Below are 25759 nucleotides of genomic sequence, written 5' to 3'. Positions count from 1 at the left end.
AAAAAAATTTCGGTAATTTTTCCTTAATATAGTAAAAAAATAAAACCCCCAGTGGTGAATAAATACCACCAAAAGAAAGCTCTATCTGTCCCCAAAAAAGGGTATAAAATGTATTTCAGTACAGCGCTGCATGACGGAATAAATGTCAGTCAAAGTACCGCAGCGCTGAATACTGAAAAATGGCCTGGATGGGAAGGGGGTTTAACACCGCGGATGTCAACTGGTTAACAAATGAAAGTACATGGAAAGACTAATCTGCCAGTTAAACTGAATAGCACCTTAAATTGCCAAATTATATATTTTCTGAAAGCAGATGCCCTGCGGAATCAAAAAGGTAATGTTGTATATGTCGCACAATGTTTGCACAAATGTTTATGTAATACCCTTTTTTTAATAAACATTTAACAGATGGGGTTGTGTCAGGTAAAGATACCAAACATGACTCCTACTTATAGAGTTAGGACCACACTTTACAGAGGTGCCTTGACGGTGGCAGTGTGGCTTCCACATATTTGTGGCCAAATGTTTGTGCAACTAAAACCTCTGCTTTTTACTGTTAGACAGGGCTATTTGTTTTGTTGCAGGTGAGCTGGGGACCTTTTTGTGTTGGTCTTTTCTGCCCGTGCGTGCCCGCGAGCAGAAAAAATTGCCGTCTGGAGACGGCAACCCGCAGATGCAGCAGTGCCGTCCGTCCGTTTTTCTACTACGGGCGGACGGCAAGAGGTTAAAGATACCAAACATGTCAAGCTTTAAATTGTATGGCAAAAAGCTACCATACCCAAAATTGCCGATAGGTGACACTTTAAAAGCCTTCATCAATTTAGTGTTAACAGTGATTGATGGCCCTACAATTATTGCTCACACTTTGATGTTCACGATATGTAACGTGTGGCGCAATCATCGTTTTTGCACGTAGGCTAACCCTACGTACGAGGGATGGGGGACTTTTTTTTATATATGCGTGACTTTAACTTTTTTGTTTTTACACTTTACTTTATTGCTGTCACATAGGTGGCTACAAATCCCCCTATATAATACCACAGATAAAGTGACAAGTCCTGATTATGGAGATATCAGGGATCTGTTAGACTGCACATTTCACCTATGGACCCCAAAGCAACTGATGAAGCACATCATGCTTCACCAGCTTCTTCTCCAATCACAGCAGCCGTAGAAATGAGAGACTGAAACCAGAAGTGATGTAATGCACGTCGCTTCCAGTTTCAGTGATCAGAGAGGATATCGGCCACTGGGAGTGTGCTGACCTCCCTCCAATACAAGTGCAGAGACCCACTGTGCTTGTCCCGGGTCTTAATGGGGGACAGCGGAGCCCAGGATAGCTGGCAGTGGAGAGGGCCGAGGGCACATACTCCCCAGCTGCTTACAAGCGATTGGGCCAAGCACTGTCACAAAACTCTATTCAAGATCATGGCTGACGCAGGACAGCGGTGTCCTGAAGTGGTTAAAGTTGTTTTCCAACAGTTAAATCCTGTTTTTAAGTCACTGCATGCTGAAGATCCTACTACTCTTCCTAATGGGGAATCTGCCTCCCTGTGTCTTGGTAGAATGACTCTCCAAAATACAGCTTTGTGGAACAACCCCATAGCGGGAGTACTAAGCCATAAATGCATTCTATAGCATAGTATGATTTTAGAAATGCATTGTATTGTTTACATTCAAACTAGAATCTCCCACAGTGTGTTTGATAAAAGGCTACATATTCCATGTATTGCTTGTAATTTCCCTTAAGGACATATTTTATGAACAAATGTTCAAAAACAAGCTATTGTGTCATCAAGCACAGTGGTCATTATTTATTAGGGCCCATTATGCCAACCCACCGTCCTCATACGAGAGTCCATCATGGTTCGATTACATGTGTAACGTACCTATTCTGGCTATATAACTGAGTATTGTGTTATCTGTATCGTTATATATTGTACCAAGATGCTTTGTACATGTTATACTAAATGTAGCTATAACCATTTACTGTGAAAACCTGACGGACTTCTAAAGGCCTTGTCTGCTGCTGGCTATCTTCTGTCATTGGCAGTAGAAGTAAAGCTGGCCATACACCTATAGATTATCTGCAGATTTTCAATGGTCAGATGGAAAAAGGGCCACTGGGCCAAGCTTCAGTATATTGCTAGTCGGCCCCGCTGGCTGTAAAAATACGTGAGCAATGCCTTCATCCAATCAGATTGTTCAGGCATTTTGACAGCCAGCGGGGCCGACTAGCAAGATACTGAAGTGGGAGATTGCTTTATCTACACAGTTTAGAGTGGATGGAGGAATCTGTTGCACGTTTTCCATCTGACCATAGAAAATCTGCAGATCATCTATAGGTGCATGGCCAACTTTAGACCCCGTTAACTCTTCATGATCATGCTTCCAAGAGCCAATCAAAGGCTGATGGAATCATTCAGCCACTAAGGTCTCTGCTGTCCTGGTGATAATACCTTTACCCTGGGAATCATAAAGCACTATTGGGTAAAGTTTTTATGCTGTAGAATTTTTGGATTTAGCCTAAAAAAAAAAGCCAAGTAGCTGTGAGAGGAGAAAACTTTCAAATAAGTTAAGACTACCGGAAGAAAGTTTGTATATATATCCCCAGAGAACTTGTGAAAAGGGTTCCATTCCCAGCAGTCAGGATTTCAGAGTTAACTTTGAAGAAATAAGAAGAAAAGTACTTCCTTGTGGGTATCTTTTCCTGGAAGTACTGCCCCATACATGAAGAATAGAATAGAGTGATGTGGGGGATTGTAGTCGTGTGAACATAAGCTGCTTGATTTTGTTTCTAGTAGAAATAACAGAGCAATGTTAATATCTTTAGTAATCTTTTGATACTTTTTTTTTAGCAGGTCACCTTTTTTTGTCTGTACACCTGAACTGGAAGGGAGCCAGACACAATTTATTATAATTCTTATCAGGAATGGGTAGGAAATCTGGAATGGGGACTCCGAGTGGCAACTATGTAAGAACTGAAGTGTTCATACTTTCAGAACTTTCCTAATACCTGCTGCTGTGTACCTGAGCAGTCTTCCAGCAACGTGTTTCTGAGACTGAGATCAGGCCTGTCTATTGGCGGCTATCACCCCCCACACCTGCTCCTCCTTACTTCTTCTCCCGCGTCCTTGTGCCGATCGCGGATGTAAGCGTGAGGCAGGGAGGAGGTTCGGCGTGCAGCGTATGTGGAGCCGTGAACGGGGACAACCAATCGGAAGCCGATTAAATCAATGATTGAAAACTTTGACAACTTTTTCAATCATCGATTATAATGGACTTAGTCGATTAGTTGTTGCAGCCCTAGACATTTCCCTAATAGGATACGGCAAAGAATAAGCTGACGGGTTTTAATCATTCTCTATTCTATCAAGAACAAAGAAACGTTTTCATTATACAAATACTTTGAATGCAGAATGCAGTATGCTGGGATTTGTAACGAGGCAGGGAGCTGACTTCTTTAATCAGCTGTGATCTGCCTGCATTGCATAGATAAGCACCGAGACCCAGTGATGGCATCCCTGCGTCTAGAATACTTTATGTGATTAAAATGGAAGGGTTTGTTAGCATGGATATGTGGGAGAAGTTTAAGAAACCAAGGTAGGCAAACTTTTTAAGCAGATTAAACGTCAGATTTAGGTTAAAGTGGAAGTCCAGTGCTCATCTTTCCAAGACAGTTGGCACACTTTGGATCAACAGCATACCCAAAAACCTCAATAGATGCATTTTAAAACAAAGTCAACCATTTTTTTTTTTTGCCTTTATACGCTAAACTAAAATGCCACAGGATCGATAGGTACCAAGACTATGCAGAGCTCATGTAGTATTCATCAGCTAAGCATGGACATGTGCCACAAGTATCTTTCAAGGCTCATTCACACCATTGCATTGCGGTAATCACATGGTTCCCTTGTGATTACCGCACAACGCACCTACTGTGCGTTACATTACAGGAGGTGTGTTGAATTGCCATTCATTTGACTGGCACCCCAAGCGCAACACTATACCGTGAACCCACCCTAAAATAAGACTGCAGCTTGAAATTCTCCAATTTGACTTCTAATATAAAGATTTGGGTTTAAGTTGTGTGTGTGTGTGTGTGTGTGTGTGTGTGTGCATAAAGGGCATTTTTACTAAGTGTATTTGCAGTTACACTTTTGTTAACTGTCCCCTTACTGTCCCAGATTCGGTAAGATTTCGGCTTTGTGGCTTCTTTTAAGAATCACCAAGCACTGTAAACATTAGTGTTTTCTTCCAAGATCTAGGATCCTATGCTTTCCTAGGATCTCATTTAGGGTCACATGACTTGCATAGTTACATAGTATTTGAGGTTGAATAAAGACATAAGTCCATCAAGTCCAACCTATTGCTGATGTGTGCGTATGTATAGGTCCATGTTAGAGCTGCAACAGTTAATCTATTTAGTTGATTAACCAGTTGACATCCGCGGTGTTAAACCCCCTTCCCATCCAGGCCATTTTTCAGTATTCAGCGCTGCGGTACTTTAACTGACATTTATTCCGTCATTCGTTTTCGATCGTCGATTCGTTGGCTATCGATTGATTAGCCTGTTCGGGGCTCCACACGTGGCCTGAGTCACATGCTGCGCACGCCGCTGGTCTCCTCCTCCGCCGTGAGCTCCCTCAGCCGCTGCATAAGCCACGCCCACCGCACACTGAGGACATGCGTCTGGCCCTCTCCTCCCGGTGAGCTTCCCGACTCGCCGCTGCCCGCCGACAACACCATCATTAAAAGTCGAGATCGGCCGGGAGCTTTTTAATGTGTCCTGTTGTGGTTTTTTTTTTAAGTGGCGCACTGCAGTACATTAGCAGCTATAGAGGACTACAAATCCCAGCAATAATACATTATATACAATGCAATGCAGAATACCAGCAGTTACAGGGGACTACAAATCCCAGCAATAGTACATTATAGTATAATGTTGTACTATTGCTGGCATTTGTTGTATTCTTATATAGCTGCTGGTATTCTGCATTGTGCCGTATAATCATTATACAGCGCACTGCAGAATACCACCAGCTATAGAGGACTACAAATCCCAGCAATAATACATTATATACAGCGCAATGCAGAATAACGCCAGCTACAGAGGACTACAAATCCCAGCAATAATACATTATATACAGCGCTATGCAGAATAACGCCAGCTACAGAGGACTACAAATCCCAGCAATAGTACATTATAGTATAATACCATATAGCTGCTGGTATTCTGCACTGCGCCGCTGTATAATGTACTATATTGCACACCACACTTTTTTTTTTTCTTACTTCCACCGTGCCAAGCTTGCTCCTGTGATGGACTACAATCTCAATAGAATCTAGTAGTCCATCACTGGAGCCTTTTTTTTATTTTATTTAATCCAATTAATCGAACTTAATAATCGGCTAACTAATCGATTATGAAAATAATCGTTAGCTGCAGCTCTAGTCCATGTATCATCTCATGTATCTAGGCACAAGTGTAAGGTAATGCTGCATTTTTTAAATGTGGGAAATGATGAGCAGGAATTTCATTTTGATTTAAGGCCTGCTTTAAAGTGGACCTTTACACTCAAAAATCTAGTTCTACCAATGCATCCCTCTCTGTATGATGATTAATAATAACATAGACAACTCGTTGTCAAGCCATCTTGAAGGGCTAGTAAAACAGCAAGGCTGTGTTTTTTTTTTTTTTATCTTCTGATTGCTATTCAAGATAAGACCGTGTCAGGTTTGTGGAAAAATATCCAAAAAAGATCTCTTGGCAGCTGAAATTTTGGATTCACATCCTACCATGATCTAGTGTCAGTAGGCAGCTTTAAAGCAGAACTCCATGCAAACCGCTAAATTCACAGATGTGCTGCACAATGACAATTACAATTCCCAACCTGTGACTAGATGGTGAAAGAGCAGCAGTAGACTGATTAGATCAGCTCTCTGTCACTGTTCCCTCCTCCTGTCAACATTTTCCTTGTTGGCACATGATCATTACAGCACGGGTAATTGTCTCTGCAATACAGTGGAGTGCAAAAGTCAGATACCATGTAAAATGTAGGTACTTGCACTGCTTGAATTAAGAAAAAAAGATGTTGATGGGTTATTAAAGGAGTTCTAAAGTCACACCATATACAACCCTTGAATAATATCAGCATTGTAATGGGAATACATACTAGAGTTGTTTTAGATAATACAATGAAAGATTACTTTAACCACTTCAAGACCAGGTGTTTAGACCCCCTTCCTGGCCAGGCCATTTTTCAGTGTTCAGCGCTGCAGTCCTTTGACTGACGTTTATTCCGTCATGCAACGCTGTACTGAAATGAATTTTATACCATTTTTTGGGGACAGATAGGGCTTTATTTTGGTGGTATTTAATCACCACTGGGGGTTTTTATTTTTTATTATAATTAGGAAAAATTACCATTCAATGACATTTTAATTGTAACCAAGTCTTTATATATTAAATACATGTTTATACAAAACCATGTATGTTTGATGGACGTTCTGTATGGTTTGGACACTTTTAAAGCCCCGCTTTTCTTTATCTCTCTTGTATACAATTCTAATTGGGGGTGTGGTGCCCATCCCTAATGGTTCAATTCAATTTTTATGCTTTAAACTATTTTATGTAGTGAGTGCTGCTCTGTCTGCCCATCACTTTCAACAACCTCCTGGATTCCCAGTGTGCTTTGCATCTCTTTCTCTCTGCTGCTGGGTGTGATGCAATCTCAATTTCTCCAGACTACATAGTCCATCATGATTGCTTCCAGCAAGTAATGATAATACGGTAATCAGACGCTGAGTTGTAGTTCAGAAGGCAGGCTCTGTGTAAGTGGTGACACAAGGTAGTTCATATTCAAAGGGCTGAGTGAAACGGTGTCACTGCAATTAGGAAGAACTTCCTATGAGCATCTTCAGTAAGTAAGTGTACTAATTTCTAGATTGATATGCTTATTAGGAGTGTAGGCTATAAGGTATGGAAATTTAATGTAGGAATACAGATCTCCTTTTTAGTTTTTGCCCATAGATACCCCTTAGTGAATGCAGAGCTGCATGAATTTGTTTTATTTCTAAGCATGGGCTGCAGGAAGTGGTGGTCTATGTCCCAAACAGGTTGGGGGTTTGCTCTATACACTGGGAATCTTCTATAACTGATAAGTGGTGACAGACACAGTGCCATAGATTTATACCTGGTTCTTATTCTTGTGTTGGAGCTCATAAATGACTCCTCTAAATAATGCCAGGTATGGCTTTGCTTGTATTCGTATTAAAGAAAACATCCAGTGGCTGGAAAGCTGCTGTTGCTGGGCCCAGTGTTCAGTACATAAACACAAGCGTATATGCAGCTAATTATAACTTTGTTTTACTTCGTGCAGCACAGCTTCAAACGTTCTAACAATAAGGAAGAGAACTCCTTCCACCCACTAATTTTACATTTCTGTTTGATCTTCCTATGACTCATTTTCCAGCTCACTAAAATATTATTGTAGCCGGTATACCACGCATTTTAGGCACACTTTAAAATTTAGCTGGAAATCCAGGGGACAACGCCTGTCTGCTGAGGGCTTTTCAGCTTCACAAGGGGGGTGTGGCCCGCACCCGGGTGACACCATTGGAGGGGTGACACCAAAATGACTGCATTGCAGTACTCAGTCATTTTGGTGTCACCCCCCTCGGAAAAGTCGGGCGCTCGGTCATGGACCGAACGCCCGACAGTATCAGGAGAAAGGAGGGGACCCGGCTGGAATACCTTATCCCGCCGGGTGACTGTCCCCTCCTCTCTCTGCCCGCATCCACCACCAAGATGGCTGCCGGCAGGTATCAGAATACTGCCGGGCATGCGCGATGACGTCATCGCGGGGGGTGACACTCGGTTACTGCTCCGGGTGTCACCCAGCCTCGGGACGCCCCTGGGATCCACTCCAGTTCTCGTAAGTAAGGGAGACTGGGTGGAACTTAAAATATTTTTGGAGTGTGTACCCTAATTCTGTGCATTCCATTGCAGTGCGACTTGGGTCGTGACCTTATGAACAAGGGCAAATGTGGGTCCTGAGGATACACAGGTTGAGAACCACTGGATTAGATGATCTACAACCTAATCTGCACATGTAAGGGGCTTCCACTGGCTTTCATGATCAGTTATTTTCTACTTGTATATCATCTGGGTAGAATGTACAATTCCCAGCAATATCCGTACATGCGTGTGGTTTTTCAATAAATGTTACTGTTTTTTCCCTATATAGTATGGGTTGTTGGCACTTGCCTCATCAGGTTTGCCTGTTTTTGGTCATCACTGTAGATAACCGAATCCTCTATAGATTGTGTCACTAGCTGCTGAGAAGTGCAAGGAGGCCTTGTTTACACAAATAAAGGCAGCATAAGGCCTCATTCACTTTGAAAGGAGTTTACTGGTTCATGACACTTTTTGGAGACAATTGCATTCAGTTAAACTGGGCTTGGCCCACAGTGAGAGCATTGGACATGCTGATGGACCTATGTTATTGTGGGAGGAGGCAGTGAACTTCTCGGTCGGATGGATAGTGTAACATAGCAAGGCAAGGGGTCTGTTTAAGGCTGGAGTTTTGTATATTTGGTTGTTTGGAGCTACGTTGAATGACATAGGTTGCAAGAGGTCCCGTGGAGACAACATGCTGTGTTGAGAAGGTTTGTGTTGAACAAAGGATCTGAGGTAGGCATATAGGTATAATGCAATAATGGATGGTGCTGAGATAGGTACAGCTTGGTACTTGCTGGCTTCTGGAAACCTGTCTACACATTATTTGCTTCTATGTCCAGAAGCAAATAATGCAGCACACCATAATGCATGAGCGTGAGTTGTGGTGCATTGCAGTAAAATTCAGTTTCTGCTAAGTTTTAATGTGTTGAGGTGCATTGCAGCCCATTGATCTTGAATCAGCTGCCTAATGTAGCTGGCTGCAACGTGCCTCAGTACATGAAAATGCGTGTGATGCACTGCGGTATAGTGTGAATGGGCCCTAAATGTTAACTTCTACCCCAGTGTGCCCCTTTCTCCTCTGCCGCTATCCTTGGATTTGCACTCCCTTCCACTGTGGCCTTATCTCTCTTGGCTCTTTCCTCCTGACTGTCTACATTTTGCTCATAGTACCATTTTCGCCTGAAATATTTCAGTGCATCACTAGTCTACTCTCCCTTCTCGTTTGCCCGATCCCCTTGTTGGAAGCTATTTTTCCCAAAGTCATTTTTTTTTTACCACGTTCATCTTTTAGTATACTTACTCTTCCTATTACCTGATTGATCCCTCAGCACTCCTATTTGTACTATCATGGTTTCCTATACACCTTATGCATGAAAGTTCTTGAAATTCAGACCTATACTATAGGTACATAAAGGATCAAGCTCTTTTCACAGTATAGTATATACTGGAATATTAATAATGAAATTGTTCTCGTCGCTTCATCTCACTACTACTAGCGTGGAGCGATACAAACAGTTGTACTCTTCAGGGAGGCAGAGTTGCACGAGGCTCCAGTGCTGCTCACAGGCACCTAGAATCTCTTCCTATATCTGGCTGCAAAGGATAATGGGTTGGAGTTAAATCCTAAAAATGCATTCAACTACCTTTTTAACTATTAACACAAATGTATCTTTATATGTGTATCGCACGGCTGTAGACCCTCAAATCACTTCTGAATTAGTGCTGACACTGTCCTTTCTTCTGAAGCCTACTATTTTTGTGTCCAACCCCCCATTGACCCTGTTTGTGTTGTAAAGTAGTCACCGTTCCAAGCTCGCTCCCGTGATGAACTACAATCTCACATTTAGTTTAATCATTTGTATATTTGTAAGCGAGCTTGGAGCTCAAAAGGAGTTACTTAAAGACTTTTTGAAAGTTAGAAATGTTCTATTTAAAGCAGAAGTGAGGTTGGGAAACAAAAATTACTAGGGGGTGGGGTTTTTTGGTAGAAGAAACTTTTGTATGCCTCTGCTGCCCAAAAAAACACCTTCCTTGTGTGTACATGATCTAGTGTGTGTGAGCCAGGTGCCCTGATAATGCAATTCTATCACACATGCATAGGAGTTGCATTGTAAGTGGCCACTGAATGACAGAAGGAGGACACAGGTGTGGAAGAAGAATAGACGACTGCAGCGATGGAGTGTCTGTCATAGCTCAAGGAGGGCAAACTCTGAGTTAAGTATGCAAAAAGTTGCATATTGTGGTATGTATTCCCACAGCCTATGCCCCCATCTCATTTCTGCTTTAAATGGGGCTGCTTCTAGAGGATGGATTTGCCGGTTAGACTATACCCATTTTTCCACCTGTAAATTTTCAGTGATAAAAGCAGCATACGCACAATATATTTATGTAATTGCTTGTTATTTTTTAATTCCTTATAGTAGTAAGGCTGATGTCACACAGGTGACCTTAACACTGGTGACTAATCACCAGCATCAGGATCTCTTAAAAGACTGCCTGCCAGTCTATGGAAATGCTCCCTCGCTAGCTGGGTCAACGAGATGTCGCTACCATGCCTAGTGAGTGAGATTTTGTAGCATTTGGGGCAGTGAGGGAACAGTTCCACAGAGGCAAGTTGAAGACTGTCCCATGTGACTATGCTGCTGGCAAGGTGTTTGATAGCAGCAGAGTTGCCCTTGTGACATCTTTCAACTGGTTCTGCCATTCATCCAGGTACCTTCCTCAGGTCTAAGTTTTAGGAACGACATCATTTATAGCCACATGGATAATTCCATGAAATGTGTCAAAGTAGATGACGACTGTCCAAAAACCAGATGGAAAGTGTGAAAGCTTGTGAAACCACCCTGTTCTGCTCTGATTGTATATAATTCAAAGAATGCAAAAAAGAAGCTACTTAGAAGAGTTGTGAAGTGTCTTCAATGTGACAGAAAAAGTCTGATTAAATGTGGCAGACTACGATTAGCCATACCATGACTTGGATAAATCAGAATAAAAAGTACGTCTGTCCCATTACCCTTCTCCTTGTGCAGAAAATATTCATGTTTGTTGAAATTCTGTCCTTTTTTTTGTTTTGTTTTTTTTGTTTTTACATTTTCCTACTCGCCTGCCAATTTTCAGTTCTGTTGGATCTATCAGATTGACTGTTACCTGTCATATGTAAGAGCTCTCTGCTAGCGCTGGAGGCTGCCGTTGCCTTAATTTAACAAGCAGTGCTAGTTTGAGGCAGTAAGCCATTGATCTCCTTCTTGTGCTGATTGGGAGTCATGTTTTAGAAGTAATAGAAAACATATTTTCTATTGCATGAGGATTAGGATAACCTAGAACATGAAGCAGTAATGTATATTTTGCTAATGTGTTTTTACTTTTTTCATGCAGATATGAAAAGGTGCCAGTAATCTTGGTTGGCAACAAAGTTGACCTAGAAAGTGAACGTGAAGTGTCATCTAGCGAGGGGCGCGCCTTGGCAGAAGACTGGGGATGCCCATTCATGGAAACCTCAGCAAAGAGTAAAACAATGGTGGATGAGCTTTTTGCAGAGATTGTTCGGCAAATGAACTATGCAGCCCAGCCTGATAAAGATGACCCTTGCTGTTCTGCGTGCAATATACAATAGCGCTTTTATGTAACTTAGGTAGACATGACTATATTTTAGCACCAATGGTTTAAAAAAGGTTGTTTTTTTTTCTGTGATTTTCCCAAAGAGAAGCATTGAGTGAAACCCTCGCACAAGTTGTGAAAATTTGTCGAAAATAATATTTTAAGAGTCACAATTTGCTACATTTCAAATGTAACTTGTGGCATTGTCTTTGTGGCCGTCACCTTTTTGCCACATTACAGACTAGAGTAAAATGTGGTGCCTTTCATGTAATAAAAAGATACCACAACCTCACTAACTAGACTGAGATTTCACCAGTGTTTTCATAGTATTCTTTACTTCCTGAACTGGACAGCGTTGGGCAGACAACTGGACAAGTTGATGCCTGCTCTTCAAACAAAAAAAAACACCAACCACTCAAATACCCCACATAACAAGAAATCTACATGAACTCGGGGAGGCAGCTGGATATGTATGAAGACATGGAAATGCACGCAGTCTTGTTTTGGAAAATGAAGCCATGTTTCATCTAGATTCGGGAGCAAGCTTTCCATTTCTGCATGCTTCCTAACAATCATTGGACCTCAATAAACTCTTAAAAAATGTTATTGGCTTATTTTACTTTAGCATCATAATTAGACTAAAACAAATGTCAGTCTATTTTTCTTTTTTTTTTACTAATGCTGATAGGCTATTGTGAAGTGAATGTTGCTGTGACAAGGTGCTGATGTCCTGGCATTTAATTTGAATTGAACGAGAATATTTATTTGCATGGGCAGCTGTGCACAAATGTGTCCAATAAAAGTAAAATGTTAAAGGATTTCCAATTTGGTATCGGGAAAACCCAACTTTCTATAGCTTTGTGGAACATTAAGACCCATATTCTGAATATTTGATAGAAATAGTGTCATTTCTTTTGTGGGCGTGAGAAGCAGTGTGAATGTACAGTAGCTGTATGCTGGTTTCCAGTTCTTGTATTTGAGCTGAGGTTCTATGTATTTGCTCCACAGCGTTAAATATATACACTGAATTATCCCAGAATAAAAAAAAGTGCTTTTTTTTATGTGACTGAATTACATCTCCATTTTGTTTTTGAACAGTGTGGTAGCGCTGAACAAATGTACACTGTTGTCTGTACTTTGTACTTTTTGTTTCATTTAAAGACATTACAGTCATATCTTGTATTTTGCACATGTGATGGAATCTCCCTTTTTAACATTGAAGTCATTTTAAAGCACTGATTTGTGGTTTGTACGAACTCCACTTTTCTCGAAGATGTTTTACAAGTAAACAAGAAAAGGTTTACTAAAAACACAATATTTGTTATCATAAAGTGCATTTTTTTGTAATCCATAATTCAGTATATGGAATGCAGGATGGGCATGAATCTCGAAAACAAAGGTCTACATTTTTTTATGCTGCAGCTAAATCTGTTTTTTTTTTTTTTTTTTTTTTCTTTCTTTCTTTCTTCAGCCCCTCACACTGTCTTTACCAAAAAGAAAAAAAATCTGGCTCTGATAACTTCCAGTCTTAAGGTGCCCATACACCTGCCGATTATCACTTCTACTGTAAGGTCGCACGACTTTCGTCTTCTGAGCATGCTGGAAAACCTGCCGAAAATCGTACGATTTTTCGGCGGCTTGGTGGCATGCTCGGTAGACGAATGCCGCACGGGCAGGTGTGCGCAAGCTATAATCGAAAGCCCTCACCGGGGAGGGCTTGCGATGATCGCAAGTACGATCTGCCTGTCCAAGATGGGCAGATCGTACGAAATTTTTATCACCTTAAAACCATCGCACAACGAAAGTCGTGCGATGGTTATAAGGTGTATGGGCAGCTTAAGGGTGACAAAGTTACCTTTCTATGCCCTGCATACAGCAGCAGCACTGTCACCCTGAATATAGGTTCCCAGGATGGACCACAAGAGGATGCATTGGTACAACAAGTGCCAACACATCAAGTGTTATCCTCTGCAGAGATCCTGAAACGCATCCCTCCGGACCGCCCACTACACATATATAAGTGATTGCGGCTCCTGGAGAAATGATCATTGGATGCATGAATATACAATGTCATGCATTAGCGTACACTCTTACTGGAAGTTGTGTTAATGAGCAGCAGTGCCATTTATGGCACTAAAAAGACAAATGATTCAAAAGTGAGTAAAAAATGTTTTTGATTATTCTAATGCAGTCATGCTTCTTTGGTTAAAAGTCACATCATTACTGCTGGATGGTTTAGTTGTACTTTTATCTTCTGCTTGAAATGATTCCAAACGCTGCAATTAGATTCATATTGGTCCAAAGACAAGATCAGTGCCGAAAAAATAATCCATTTGGTATGGCTGCATGATTATTGGGACATTTGGCAACCACAGTCTGATGTTGACCACTGTTGGCCTGCATTCAATTTCCAACTGTGCTAGTAGGTAATATACTATGACCACATGGCCCAAGTATCAGAAGGGCAGAAAGATTGACCACCCTCTTGTGCAAGCTTGGGCAGTGATCCTGGTATTTGGGCCAAGCTGCAGGATTGTAAGTAGTCCTATTTTATTTGGAATTTTTGTAAGTGAAGAAATGACGGTGATGTCGGTGTTCATAAAGTCATTTGAGGAGCAGCTGTTACTGGTTAATGCAGTACATTGTTGACAGCTGGCAATAAACTATATTTTGCTTGTTTGCATTTAAATAATACCCTTGCCTTTTTGTTTTGATTGCCAACTCCAGAAAGCTGTAAAATAAATCTTGAAAAGCCATGGTAGCATGTTCTTAGATGTGTTTGTATCATTCTCTCAAATATCAAAGGGTTTGTCTACTCTTGATAGCATACAAAGCAGAAGACATCGGGCCACTATGGACAAAGCTCAGACTTTTTGGTTCTTTTCCTATACAATTCTATCTGTTCAATCCAGGCATGTTGAAGTAAAATGGAATGGAACGGTGAACCGTTTAGGAGAATACCAGAACTGGACATGTTAGATTAGTTATGCAAATGTTTCCACTAACAGAATTGGCACGTTTTGCAAAATTCTGATTTGTAACATATATTTAAAAAACGGTTTTAGTTAGTTTTTGTTAGTTCAGCTTGAAAATGTTTTACCCTGCTACCACTAAAAAGGTTTGCTCAACTTTAGGTTATCCAAAGGATGATCGTATTAAGGAGTTACGTTACAGTTTGATGTCTTATTTGATTCAAAGGGTATACTTCCAAGAAAATGGCTCAATGAACCGTATAGGCTGCCTAAAAGTCTGATTCTGTTCAGCCATTTTTTTTGTGATCCAGATACTTCTAGATGCAATGACTGGACCTTTTGCTGTTCTTGCCTATAGTTATCTAGTTTAGCTTGGTTGCCACCACACAGCGCCCCCCCACACACACACACACCTATCCCGATTTGTGACTGGAAAGTTAAAGAGCATTACCTCATTGGTAAGGTCATTACCATGCTTGTTCCTACTGTTAGAATGACAGCACTATACAATGCTGTAAAACTTTACTGGTAATATATTGCTGCCTCTCCCAATAGGCAGGGGTTTATTTATAACCAATACAAGACATAGTCAGGTACCTATACTAGTGTGTACTTTAAAGTTATTTAAACCTCATGGGAAAAAAAATCATGCAGCAACATACCCAATAAAGATTTTTTTGCCTGCTGTCACCTTTTTTTTTTTTCTTTTTGACCAGCCTGTCATTCCAGAAATATGAGCCAATCATAGCTTCACTTAGCTGAAGGTATTCTTCAGTTTGGGTTCTTGAATGGCTCCACTGGCTTCCCAGGTCTCCCTGGAGCCACCCTAACACCCACTCTCCAGGCCAGGAGGTATGCTGACATTCAGAGGCTGCACAGAAGACCTGTATACCGTCGGCCCTGCTACAAGGGTGATGATGAACGGCACCTCCATTTGAATATGAATGAGGCCACATTCGTAATAGCAGGTGTGCATAGTACGTGCTTCACTACCAGAAGTATAGGGAAGCATCGCAGAGAAGGATATTGAAGAGAACTTCAGCACAGCAAAAGTAAGACTGGCTTAAAAGAAGAGAAAATTCAACAACTTTGCCTTCAAAGCTAGCTGCATAGAGCTTAACACAAAGAGCAGTTGTACTCTGAGGGTGTGTTACTACTTTAAAGTACAGGTGTAATTTTTATTCCCCCCCCCCCCCCCCCACTTCCTTGCATTTTTAAATCGCACTGCAATTACATGCATTTGTCCCAGCAGCTTTTTTAAAATAGCACCAGGTTTTGGTAGACGCAGCAGGTCCCAGCAGGTGTTTGTGCTGGAACCACTAGATTTCAGTGATAGCCGAGGTCCACTGCTAATCTTAGGAGTTGATCAGCCCCTGGACTTGCTATATTGCTATGGATAACTTAATAAACACATTCTGTAATACAGACCAAACAGTCAGGGAAGCATGCACAATGTCATTCAGAATTTTTGCAGCCTCAAACCCGTGGAATGGTACATTATTGTTCAGTCTGAACTACACAAACCTTACCTAATCACATCTTAATTTTACACTAACACTTTATTGTTAGTGCAGATTATGTATCCTGCATGCTTTGTGATGTAACTAAATATAAGAGGGAAAAAAGCTCTCCTAAATTAAAAGTAGGGCTGGTAATGATTAAAAATGTTCGTGTTGGATTAATCGAAATTCTTTTTTATCGATTAATTATAACACACATACAGATCCAACTACATTGGCCTATACCCATACAGCACAGCAATGAAGTAATAAAATGAACTAGGATCGCACTAATCCAGCACGTTATTAATCTCACGTGCCCCACTCAACATGGCCGCCGCTTGAGTGGGGCAACTCAGAATAATAACGTGCTGGATTACAATTGTATTTACATAGTATAGTAAAACAGCAAAGCCCTAAGGGTGATTTAAACATAAGTATTAGCTTAATATTTGAAGTAGCAGCACCTGTCCATTCCATTTCATGTAAGGACCTGATTGCAACATAATATCAGTAAATTTCAATGGGCACATTTCTGGGGGGGGGGGGGGATTAATGGAGAGCCACATAGTGCATATATATATAAGTTTAAGATGAGGCAGAAGCTTGGTGCTTCTTGGGCAAACTCACCGGCCCAAGGTGCTCCGTCGGTTAACAAAGGGATGGGGGGAGGAGTCTGGTGACGTCACAGACATCGACGTCACCTGACTCCTCCTCCCTTCGTTTGCCGACGGAGCCACTTGGGGAAGGGGGTAGGAGTCCGGTAACGTCGATGTCCATGACGTCACCGGATCTCCGACGGGACTCCCGGAAGCCGGCAGGGAGGTGAATCTTTTCGATCAAGTGAATTTTAATAGATCAAAAAGTTTAACGATTAATCGAGGAATTCATTGTTAATTTCCCCAGCCCTAATTAAGAGGTGAACAATGAACTTTCCCTGTTATGCTACCTTACAAAAAAGAACTGCACTGTGATAATCGTGTAGTTTGTAGGCTGTGTTAATTAAAGTGGAAGTAAATTGTTGTGGTGGCTGGATTTTTGCCATAATGTGTAAGTATACTCAGCATACTTGCACATTATGGCACATGTACCATACAAGTGTGCCCTTCTCCTGTGCTGTTGGATCGATCTTAGATACCCCTCCCCTGCAGCAACTACTGGGTTCCGTGTGATTCCTTTTAGGCCATTGGGTGGCCACTGATGATTTAACTGCTTCACATGTGCACTGGAGTTACATCCTCCCTAGCACCCGGCCTATTCATGGCATCTTAGATAGACATGTGCACTGCCAAAAAATTTGTTTAGTTTCGTTTCGTTTTAAATTCGGATTTGTGTTATCTCGTTTTTCGGGATTCGGGTGTGAAAGTCCATTCGGATTCGGACGAAATTCGGGAGCGGTAGGTCGAACGTTCGTTTCGTTTTCGTTTCGTTCGTTCGTGAAATTTGAGGGGGAAAAAATATTTTACTCCTTCTCTAATGTCACTTTGCTCCAATGAACGAAACGAATAAGAACCGAAAACGAAACGACCGTTCGAACTACCGCTACCGAATTTCGGAAATGGAAATTCGGATTCGTTTGCATTCGTTATGTCTGTAATTCGGAATTCGGATACATCCGAATTTCCGAAAATTCGTCCGAATTTTGATTCTGAACGAAACGAATCGCACATGTCTAATCTTAGAGACGCTGTCAATGTGCTGAGTGTGTACACTACATGGTGCTTTACTTCTGCTTTAAGTAAAAGGTGTGTTGGGAAAACACATACAGGGATTTTATCTCCATGTTTTTATTGCTAGTTAACCACCTCAGGGCCGGCCGTTGTAAAAAAAAGGCCGGCCGAGAGGTCTCTAGATCTGAGTGGGCGTCTTTAGACGTCCGCTCAGCCACGCCCACCTGCGCGGGAAACACCGGCGATTTAAAAACAGGCACCGATGCCTGTTAACATACAAGCGATCCGCCGGCTATAGAGCCGGCGGATTGCTTCTATGAGCTGCCAGCCATGTCCCCCCCTCCCTACGCGCCCCTCCCGTTGTCACGCCGGTCCCGGGCTCCGCTGTGCCCGGTGCGAGCCGGGGACCAGCATACGGCCTCTGTCACGGGATCAGAGGGAGCTCGGTGTACGAGCTCCCTCCGGTACCCTCTCCGCTGCCAGAATGCGGAAGTGTTGTATATTACATCACTTCCGCATTCTTGTGTCACTCTCCAGCTTCAGACGCTGGAGGGAAGCTGATGAAGCAGATCTCTGCTTCATCAGCTTCTTCAGGGGGGTCCCTGGTGACATTAGAGGTCTTGGAGACCCCTGATGTCTCCATAAAGAGGACCTGCCACATCTTTTGCTATCACATAGAGGGGTTTCTTAGCCCCCGTATGTGATAGCAATATAGTTAAGTGGAAAAAAAAACAAATAGGAAAAAAAATTAAAGTCACACATAAAAAAAGAATTAAAAAAAACAAAAACATTTTTAAAGCCCCCACCCATACATACACGCATGCAAACATGTGTCAGGTGCGCATACCTGCGAAAACGATGATTGCGACGAACATGTTACATATCGCCGCGAACGTCGCAGTGAGAGCAATAATTTTAGGGCCATCAATCACTGATAACACTAAACTGATGAGCGGTAAAAGCTTTTAAAGCGTCGCCTATGGTCAATTTTGGGTATTGTAGTTTTTTTGTGATTTTACGGGTGCGCACAATTTTTAAGCATGACATGTTTGGTGTCAATTTACCCGACGTGACCCCGGCTTTTATATTTTACCAAAAAACTGGGTAATAATAATTGTTTCCTAACATAATGTAAAAAAAACTTTTTTTCCCAAAAATTTTCAGTAAATTTTCTGAAATATAGAAAAAAATAAAACCCCCCAGTGGTGATTAAATACCACCAAAATAAAGCTCTATCTGTCCCCAAAAAAGGGTATAAAATTAGTTTCAGTACAGCGTTACATGACGAAATAAATGTCAGTCAAAGGACCGCAGCGCTGAATACTGAAAAATGGCCTGGCGAGGAAGGGGGTCTAAACATTTGGTTTTGAAGTGGTTAAACAAATAAAATGGTCATATACGTATACAAATCTGCTACCAAAAATCCCCGACTTATATTGAAGAAAATGTATTATACATTAGAATAGACTAAAAAATGTAGTTTGGTGTGAAAGTAGCTGCTCTTACCAATGAAACATGCTGAGATCTCTGCAACTGAAGCAGTTAAAAATATCGATAGTTATGATAATTTTTCATCTCTCTGAAGTTTATCTTCCAAGGAAACATTTCCTGAGAGACAGGTGGAGGCTGCAAATTTTGTACTTCTTGACCTGAAAATAACTAAAGCAAGTTTGATGCTCAGACTTCCAAATTGAGTCCTTGACCCAGAACAAATATACAGATAAGGACTTCTGACTTTCCTGATACGGATGCGTTCCATATCTGTGATCCAAAGCACTGAAGCCAGAGTGTAAACGTAACAGCCAAGCAACTGGTATTTTCAGAAGGAATTCCGCGCACATGGAAGCACTGAAGCCGGAGTGTAAACATAAGAGCCAAGCAACTGGTATTTTCAGAAGGAGGTCAGCGCGCATGGTTCTCTGAGGAAAGGTTTCCTTTAAATTCCATACCAGACCAAGGACTGAAAGTAAGGAGTATCAAGGAAGTGTGCAGTCTCAAACCCTACTAATTTAACAAGTCTTGTTTAAAGAGCGTGCTCCCAAAATGTTCTTGCCAGTGCAGTGCTCCTGAACTGTATTGTGTTGGTTTGACTCTGGCCAAGCAAAATATAAACTACCTGAATGGGACAGCCAGAGCCAATGCTAAGAAAACCAATACACTATTCTAAGCTTTTGTTGTGCCTATTTTGCAGCAGTGGTACAGGCATGTACCTCCGTCCATGATTTTGTGGCCTGCTTTCAGCACATACAGTACTGTGCAAAAGTTTTAGGCAGGTGGGAAAAAATGCTGTAAAGTAAGAATGCTTTCAGAGATAATAATGTTAATAGTTTATTTTTAACAATTAACAAAATAAAAAGTAAATGAACAAGAGAAATCCAAATCAATATTTGGTGTGACCGTCCTTTTGCCTTAAACACAACATCAGTTCTTCTAGGTACACTTGCACACAGTTCTTGAAGGAACTCGGCAGGTAGGTTGTCCCAACCTCAGCAGACCAGAGCACCTGCTGCCATTTTTCTGTGGCCTTGTGACCAAAAAGCCATACCTCTGATGTAGAAAAAAGACTAAGCGACTCAACTATACACAAAAACATAAGAACTGGGCCGCAGAAAAATGGCAGCAGGTGCTCTGGACTGATGAGTCAAATGTTTCATATTTGGATGTAGCAGCAGGCAGTTTGTTGGCTGAAGGGCCGGAGAGCGGTACAATAATGAGTGTCTGCAGGCAACAGAGAAGCATGGTGGAGGTTCCTTGCAAGTCTGGGGCTGCATTTCTGCCAATGGAGTGGAGATTTGGTCAGGTTCAATGGTGTCTTCAATGCTGAGAATAACAAGCAGATACTTATCCATCATGTCATACCATCAGGGAGGAGTGTGATTGGCCCCAAATTTATTCTGCAGCAGGACAACAACCCCAAACATACAGCCAATGTCATTAAGAACTATCGTCAGCGTAAAGAACAAGGAGTCCTGGAAGTGATGGTTTGCCCCCACAGGGCCCTGATCTCAACATCATCGAGTCTGTCTGGGACTACATGATGAGACAGAAGGAGTTGAGGCAGCCTACATTCACAGAAGATCTGTGCTTTGTTCTCCAAGATGTTTGGAACAACCTACCTGCCGAGTTCCTTCAAAACTGTGTGCAAGTGTACTTAGAAGAATTGATGCTGTTTTGAAGGCAAAGGGCAGTCACACCAAATATTGATTTGATTTCTCTTCTGTTTATTTACTTTCCATTTTGTAAATTGATAAAAATAAACTATTAACACTTTTATTTCTGAAATTATTTTATGTTACAGCATTTTCCCACACCTACCTAAAACCTTTGCACAGTACTGTACATGAACAGTATTTTGTCCAGATTTGTTCTGTGCATGAAGTATCTCACATCAAAGTGCAGCCTACATACCACTTACATTTTACATTTCTTCTCATTTTATTAATTCATGGCACTGAAGAAACATAAAGCTGTCATTTATATATAGAACAAAAGGTGACTCATTGAAACCACTGACTAAAGTCTGCTTTGCACTGCTAACCCAAAAAAATAAAAATGCAAGTCATTTGATACATTTGAAGTGTGGAATACTTGCAGATATAAAGGTGGAAGACCTTGTATAATAAAAGCTGAACTGTGATTTTTAAGGAAAAGGCCATGACCCCAGTTTATTCCATCCCAAAAAAAACGGCATCGCAGACAATATTTTTGTATGCGCAGGCCCATTTTTACGGCTTCAAAAACATGGACTGGAGAGAGAAGTCAGACAAGTACAGGATTCTGCACTTCATTCTGATATAGGTCAAACAATTTCAATGTATATAGGGAGAGTACAATTGTGTCCACAAACCCAGAAGGTTTATTTCTGGATTTGGTGGTGCCATGTACACAAACCAATAAGGCATGAGTATTTGTGTGATCATTCCTCTGCATCTGCACAGGTGGCAAAAAAAATGCTCATGCTTGCCTGGGTCAGCACGGCTGTGGGTAAAAATCTCACTTTGAATGATTCTCAAACTTTGCACTGCTCTGCTGGATCATACCAGAATATCTAACAGTGTTATCGGTGTTTGCTTTCTTGTCCCCTTATATATGTAACTATTACATGTACTTTCAAAAATCCTACATAAAAGGATGATCATGTGATAGGAAGCACAAGTTTCATTCATTTCAATGCTGACCATATCTAACTAAGCTAAGTCAGCCCCCTGGCTTCTTACATGTTTATTCCAAAAGTGAGATATTCCTGCCATAATTCCCAGCTCTGTTCCAGACCTTGTATTTTGGGGTGTTTTTCCCACTTTTAGGCATTCCAGGGATTTTGGTTGCATTCTCCAAAATGTAAATAAAAAGCCCTCATTATATCCATAGCAGATGTGCCGAGCCAGGAACATGAGCACAGATATCTGACCAACAGAATCCCAAGGGATATAAGGAATTGTCACGTACTTTAATGCTCCAATCTCAGTTCTGAGTTGTGCTCACCCCTTAAAGCAAACCTGTCATTAGGGAAATATGTGGGCTGCTTTTGCTACCTCCTCCTGGAAATATTAGTTTTCTGGTTGTTATGCAAACAGACTGGCTGCTTCTGTGATGCTGTGTCTAGCTAACCCATAGTGCTCTGATGATCCTTTTACTGTATTAAATGTTGATTTGTAAAACAAAGATTTAATCTATAGTGAAACTCTTTCATAAAACCATAGTTTAAAATGTATGCATTGGAAAAAAAAACCCCAAACCACTTTAGTTATATTTAAGAGTGCTGGATGTAAAAGTGCCTGTCTGTCTCATCCTGACATATATAGCTCCTATTCGTTTGTATCTAGGTTACAGATACCACCTGTATGAACCCCATCTATACAAATGTCATGTTCTGTTGAAACAGGTGCTTCCAGTTTGCTGTGCACTGTATGCAGAGCAGATATTTTAATAGATCTGTAATAAATCTTCTATTTAAATGTGATATGGTGGATACAAACGTGGTGAGTGATTCTGCGGTTTACAGAGCTGAACTATGACTGACCATTAACTGCTGATAATCCTGGATACTGTGATTACATATCCATTATCCATGAAGAGCCAATGAACACGGCTAATTGCTGCAAAATTGTGTTGTGCAGACACCTACTTTCAACAACTGCTCATCTTCATGATCATGAACAAGGGGTTCACATACATCTGCCAATGTGTCATTTTCTGACTCTCGTCACCTTTATTACTCTGATGTAGGTAGCAATTTTATAGCAGACATTAGTAAGCACAGTTAATGCTGTTTTAGTTGTAATATATGTTTATATCAAACATATATGAAAAAAAAAAGACTTACATTGCCTGCATGCAGTCAAGATGCTGCCTTTTATTCCTTAATCTGTGCTAAAAATGTCAGAAGGAATCTAGATGCTTTAGGTGACATAGACACTTTCCTAGTATAAGGTCCAATGTGAGAAGTGTCTTTACTGGACATCAAACATCCATGCTAGCACTAGTGGACATTAACCTTTTGGAACCATTAAAGCTTCATCAGGCAAACATGCGGTCACTATGACTACCAGATAAAGGGACCTTTAATGGTTCAAAAACATTCTAAGTCTAGGGGGGTTATTCACAAAGCTACCGAAGGCAGCCAAGTGAATTACCCAGCCGAAGTGAAGTGAGCCGAACGCTGTTCGGTTATTCACTTCTCGCTTGTACGGCTGATTTCAGCCGTACTTTGGCTGCACTTTGGTCAATCAAACATGCTCTGCATGTTCAACTGAGCCAAAGTGCAGAAGGACTTAAACTCAGCTGATCCAACATCGGCTGAGCTGAAGCTCCAGCAGCTCACTCGCTGCCGTTCGCCCCTATTCTAATGGGGACCGAACGGCAGTGAGTGAATAGACGAATGCCGCCAGGCTATTCTGCACTGGTACCTCCGTGGTACCGAGCAGAATAGAAAATCAGTGAAAAGAGTTATTAAAAAAAAGGTGGAAAAAATATTTTAAAATTAAACAGATAGTAAAAGTAAAAAAATAAAGATTTTTTTAAATTGGGCGGAGCTAGCAGTAAAAACTGTTTCATATTGGCCGGCACCTGCTAGAGTCTTCTAGCAGGTCCTGGCCAATGAACAACAACTAAGCGGAGCCGGCCTTGACGTCGCTGCTGGCTCCGCCCAGTGGTTATTTTTTAATGACAGATCAGCGTCCCCAGGTCATTTGGGGACGCTAATCTGTTATTACAACTGGCTGTGAGATTACGGCTGGCTCCGCCCAGCTTTTATTTGCGTTCTCCCTAGTTCGGCTGTCACTTCGGCTCAGTCGAGCCGAAGCATATGCCTTTGGCTCGGCTGAGCCACTCGGCAGTCTTTGACTGCTGTACGGGCTATTGTTCGACTGAACCGAAAGGCTCCGGCTGCCAAAGTGAGCCGAAGGATCAGCTGAAGCTACGGCTGGATACTTCAACTCCTTCGTGAATAACTGTAAATAAAGGCGTTTCACACATTGGACCATGGTGTGCGGGTGAATACTTCTATACTTGGATTCACCCGGCGCCATCCGCAGGTTATACCAGCACTCATCTTATCACATTGGGATTCCGGTCTGGAGTGCAGTGGGAAATAGACTGTTAAAGACACTTTCCTTTCAAAAGGATTTATTTCTTTTTAAACATTTTAGCTGAGGGGTGCTAGGTCATGTGGCATACTTACTATTTTTATGTTTGTTAAAATGTCAAAATGACAAAATTGAGCTCAGAGACACTATGAAGCAGGATTTTCCCCCTGATGAGGATTCCAGGATTCCATGGAAACACCTGTTGCCATGCTCTTTGAATGTCAACACATACTATACCGCACAATGAAGCATGTTTATATGCATTGTGATGTGTTTATGTGCATTATGACGTGTTAAGTTTGATGCATGCCTTAACGCACACTCTGCGATGCGTTTTTATGCATTTCCATTTATTTAAATGGAAAACACATCAAGCAAGAGTGTAAATCCAACCTAAGATAATAATTGGGTTGCCATATCAAGAACAATAAAAACTTATGAAAAAAAACAAATTTAGATCAAAGTGTGCAGAGTTCCACAAACAGATCCAGGCCTCTTATTGATCTGTTGGGCTTTTCTGTTTACATATATGTAAGTATTATGTACAGTAGATAGTTGTAAATGTGGTCAAGGTTTGCTAAGTGCAAGAATGTGTTGTCCACATCTATCTCCATGGGCATGTACTCTTAATTCTTCTGCTTAGCATTATATTGACCTGAATCTCATGCAACACATTTTTTTCAATTATTTTTTGCCAGTTGGCCATTATAAGCAAGATTGTTTACCTCATATTAAGTGAATAAGAAATTTACAGGCTGCTAAATCCAAAGGCAACAGGGGGAATTTACTAAAACTGGAGCAGATGTTCATAGTAACCAATCAGCTTCTATTTTTCATCTTGTTCAGGTAAACATTGAACATGAAAGCTAGCATCTGATTGGTTCCCTTGCACAGCTGCTACATATTCTGTGGGATGCAGCCTTAAGGTGGTCATACATTGTCAGATTTTCATTCGGAAATCGTACACGAACAACCTTTCATACAAAAATCAAACAGTTGATGGTTCAGCACCGATTTTTGGTTTAGCTAATATGAACGACATTTTTTTTCTGACCAAATGAAACTTGATGAATAAGGGGGTATCCTTCTTCAAAAATCTCCCCAAGAACACAGCACATGCGCAAAAGGAAAGCTGCCAAGGGCAAACAAATACTGGAGAGACCCGGGGGTGACAGGCTTGACATACTAAGGTAAGGTAACCTTACCTCACAAAGCCATCTTCCTGATTGGCCAGCTTCCCGACCAATCAAGAAGCCGGGCAGCGCGTCATTACACGCTGCCCGGCTCCCTGATTGGCCGGGAAGTCGGCTCCATGCTCTCTCATCGCAAGTGACGAGAGAGCATGGAGCCGCTTCCAGGTGCCAGGTTCCTGATACCGGAAGTACTCGTGCTAGGCATCGGAGCATTTGGGCGAGTACTCGCCCAAATACTCGGAATCGGCACCGATATATCGGTATCGGTGCATCCCTAGTTA

General features: G+C 41.5%; 1 protein-coding gene across 1 annotated transcript in view; it reads left to right on the top strand.

The window, feature by feature from the left end:
• RAP2A (RAP2A, member of RAS oncogene family) overlaps positions 1 to 12357 on the top strand; it is a 22276-nt gene extending 9919 nt beyond the window's left edge. Inside the window, exon 2 of the mRNA XM_018571503.1 lies at positions 11339 to 12357. Within this exon, the coding sequence (XP_018427005.1) occupies positions 11339 to 11576 (238 nt within the window). The 3' untranslated portion in view covers positions 11577 to 12357. The remainder of the gene's footprint in view (positions 1 to 11338) is intronic.
• The last annotated feature ends 13402 nt before the right edge of the window (positions 12358 to 25759 follow it).

The sequence above is a fragment of the Nanorana parkeri genome, unplaced genomic scaffold (assembly GCF_000935625.1).
Source record: "Nanorana parkeri isolate BGI_ZX_2015 unplaced genomic scaffold, ASM93562v1 scaffold1768, whole genome shotgun sequence".
Taxonomy (NCBI): Eukaryota; Metazoa; Chordata; class Amphibia; order Anura; family Dicroglossidae; genus Nanorana; species Nanorana parkeri.
The sequence above is the reverse complement of the archived record's forward strand: the minus strand, read 5'-3'. Positions and strand labels throughout refer to the sequence as shown.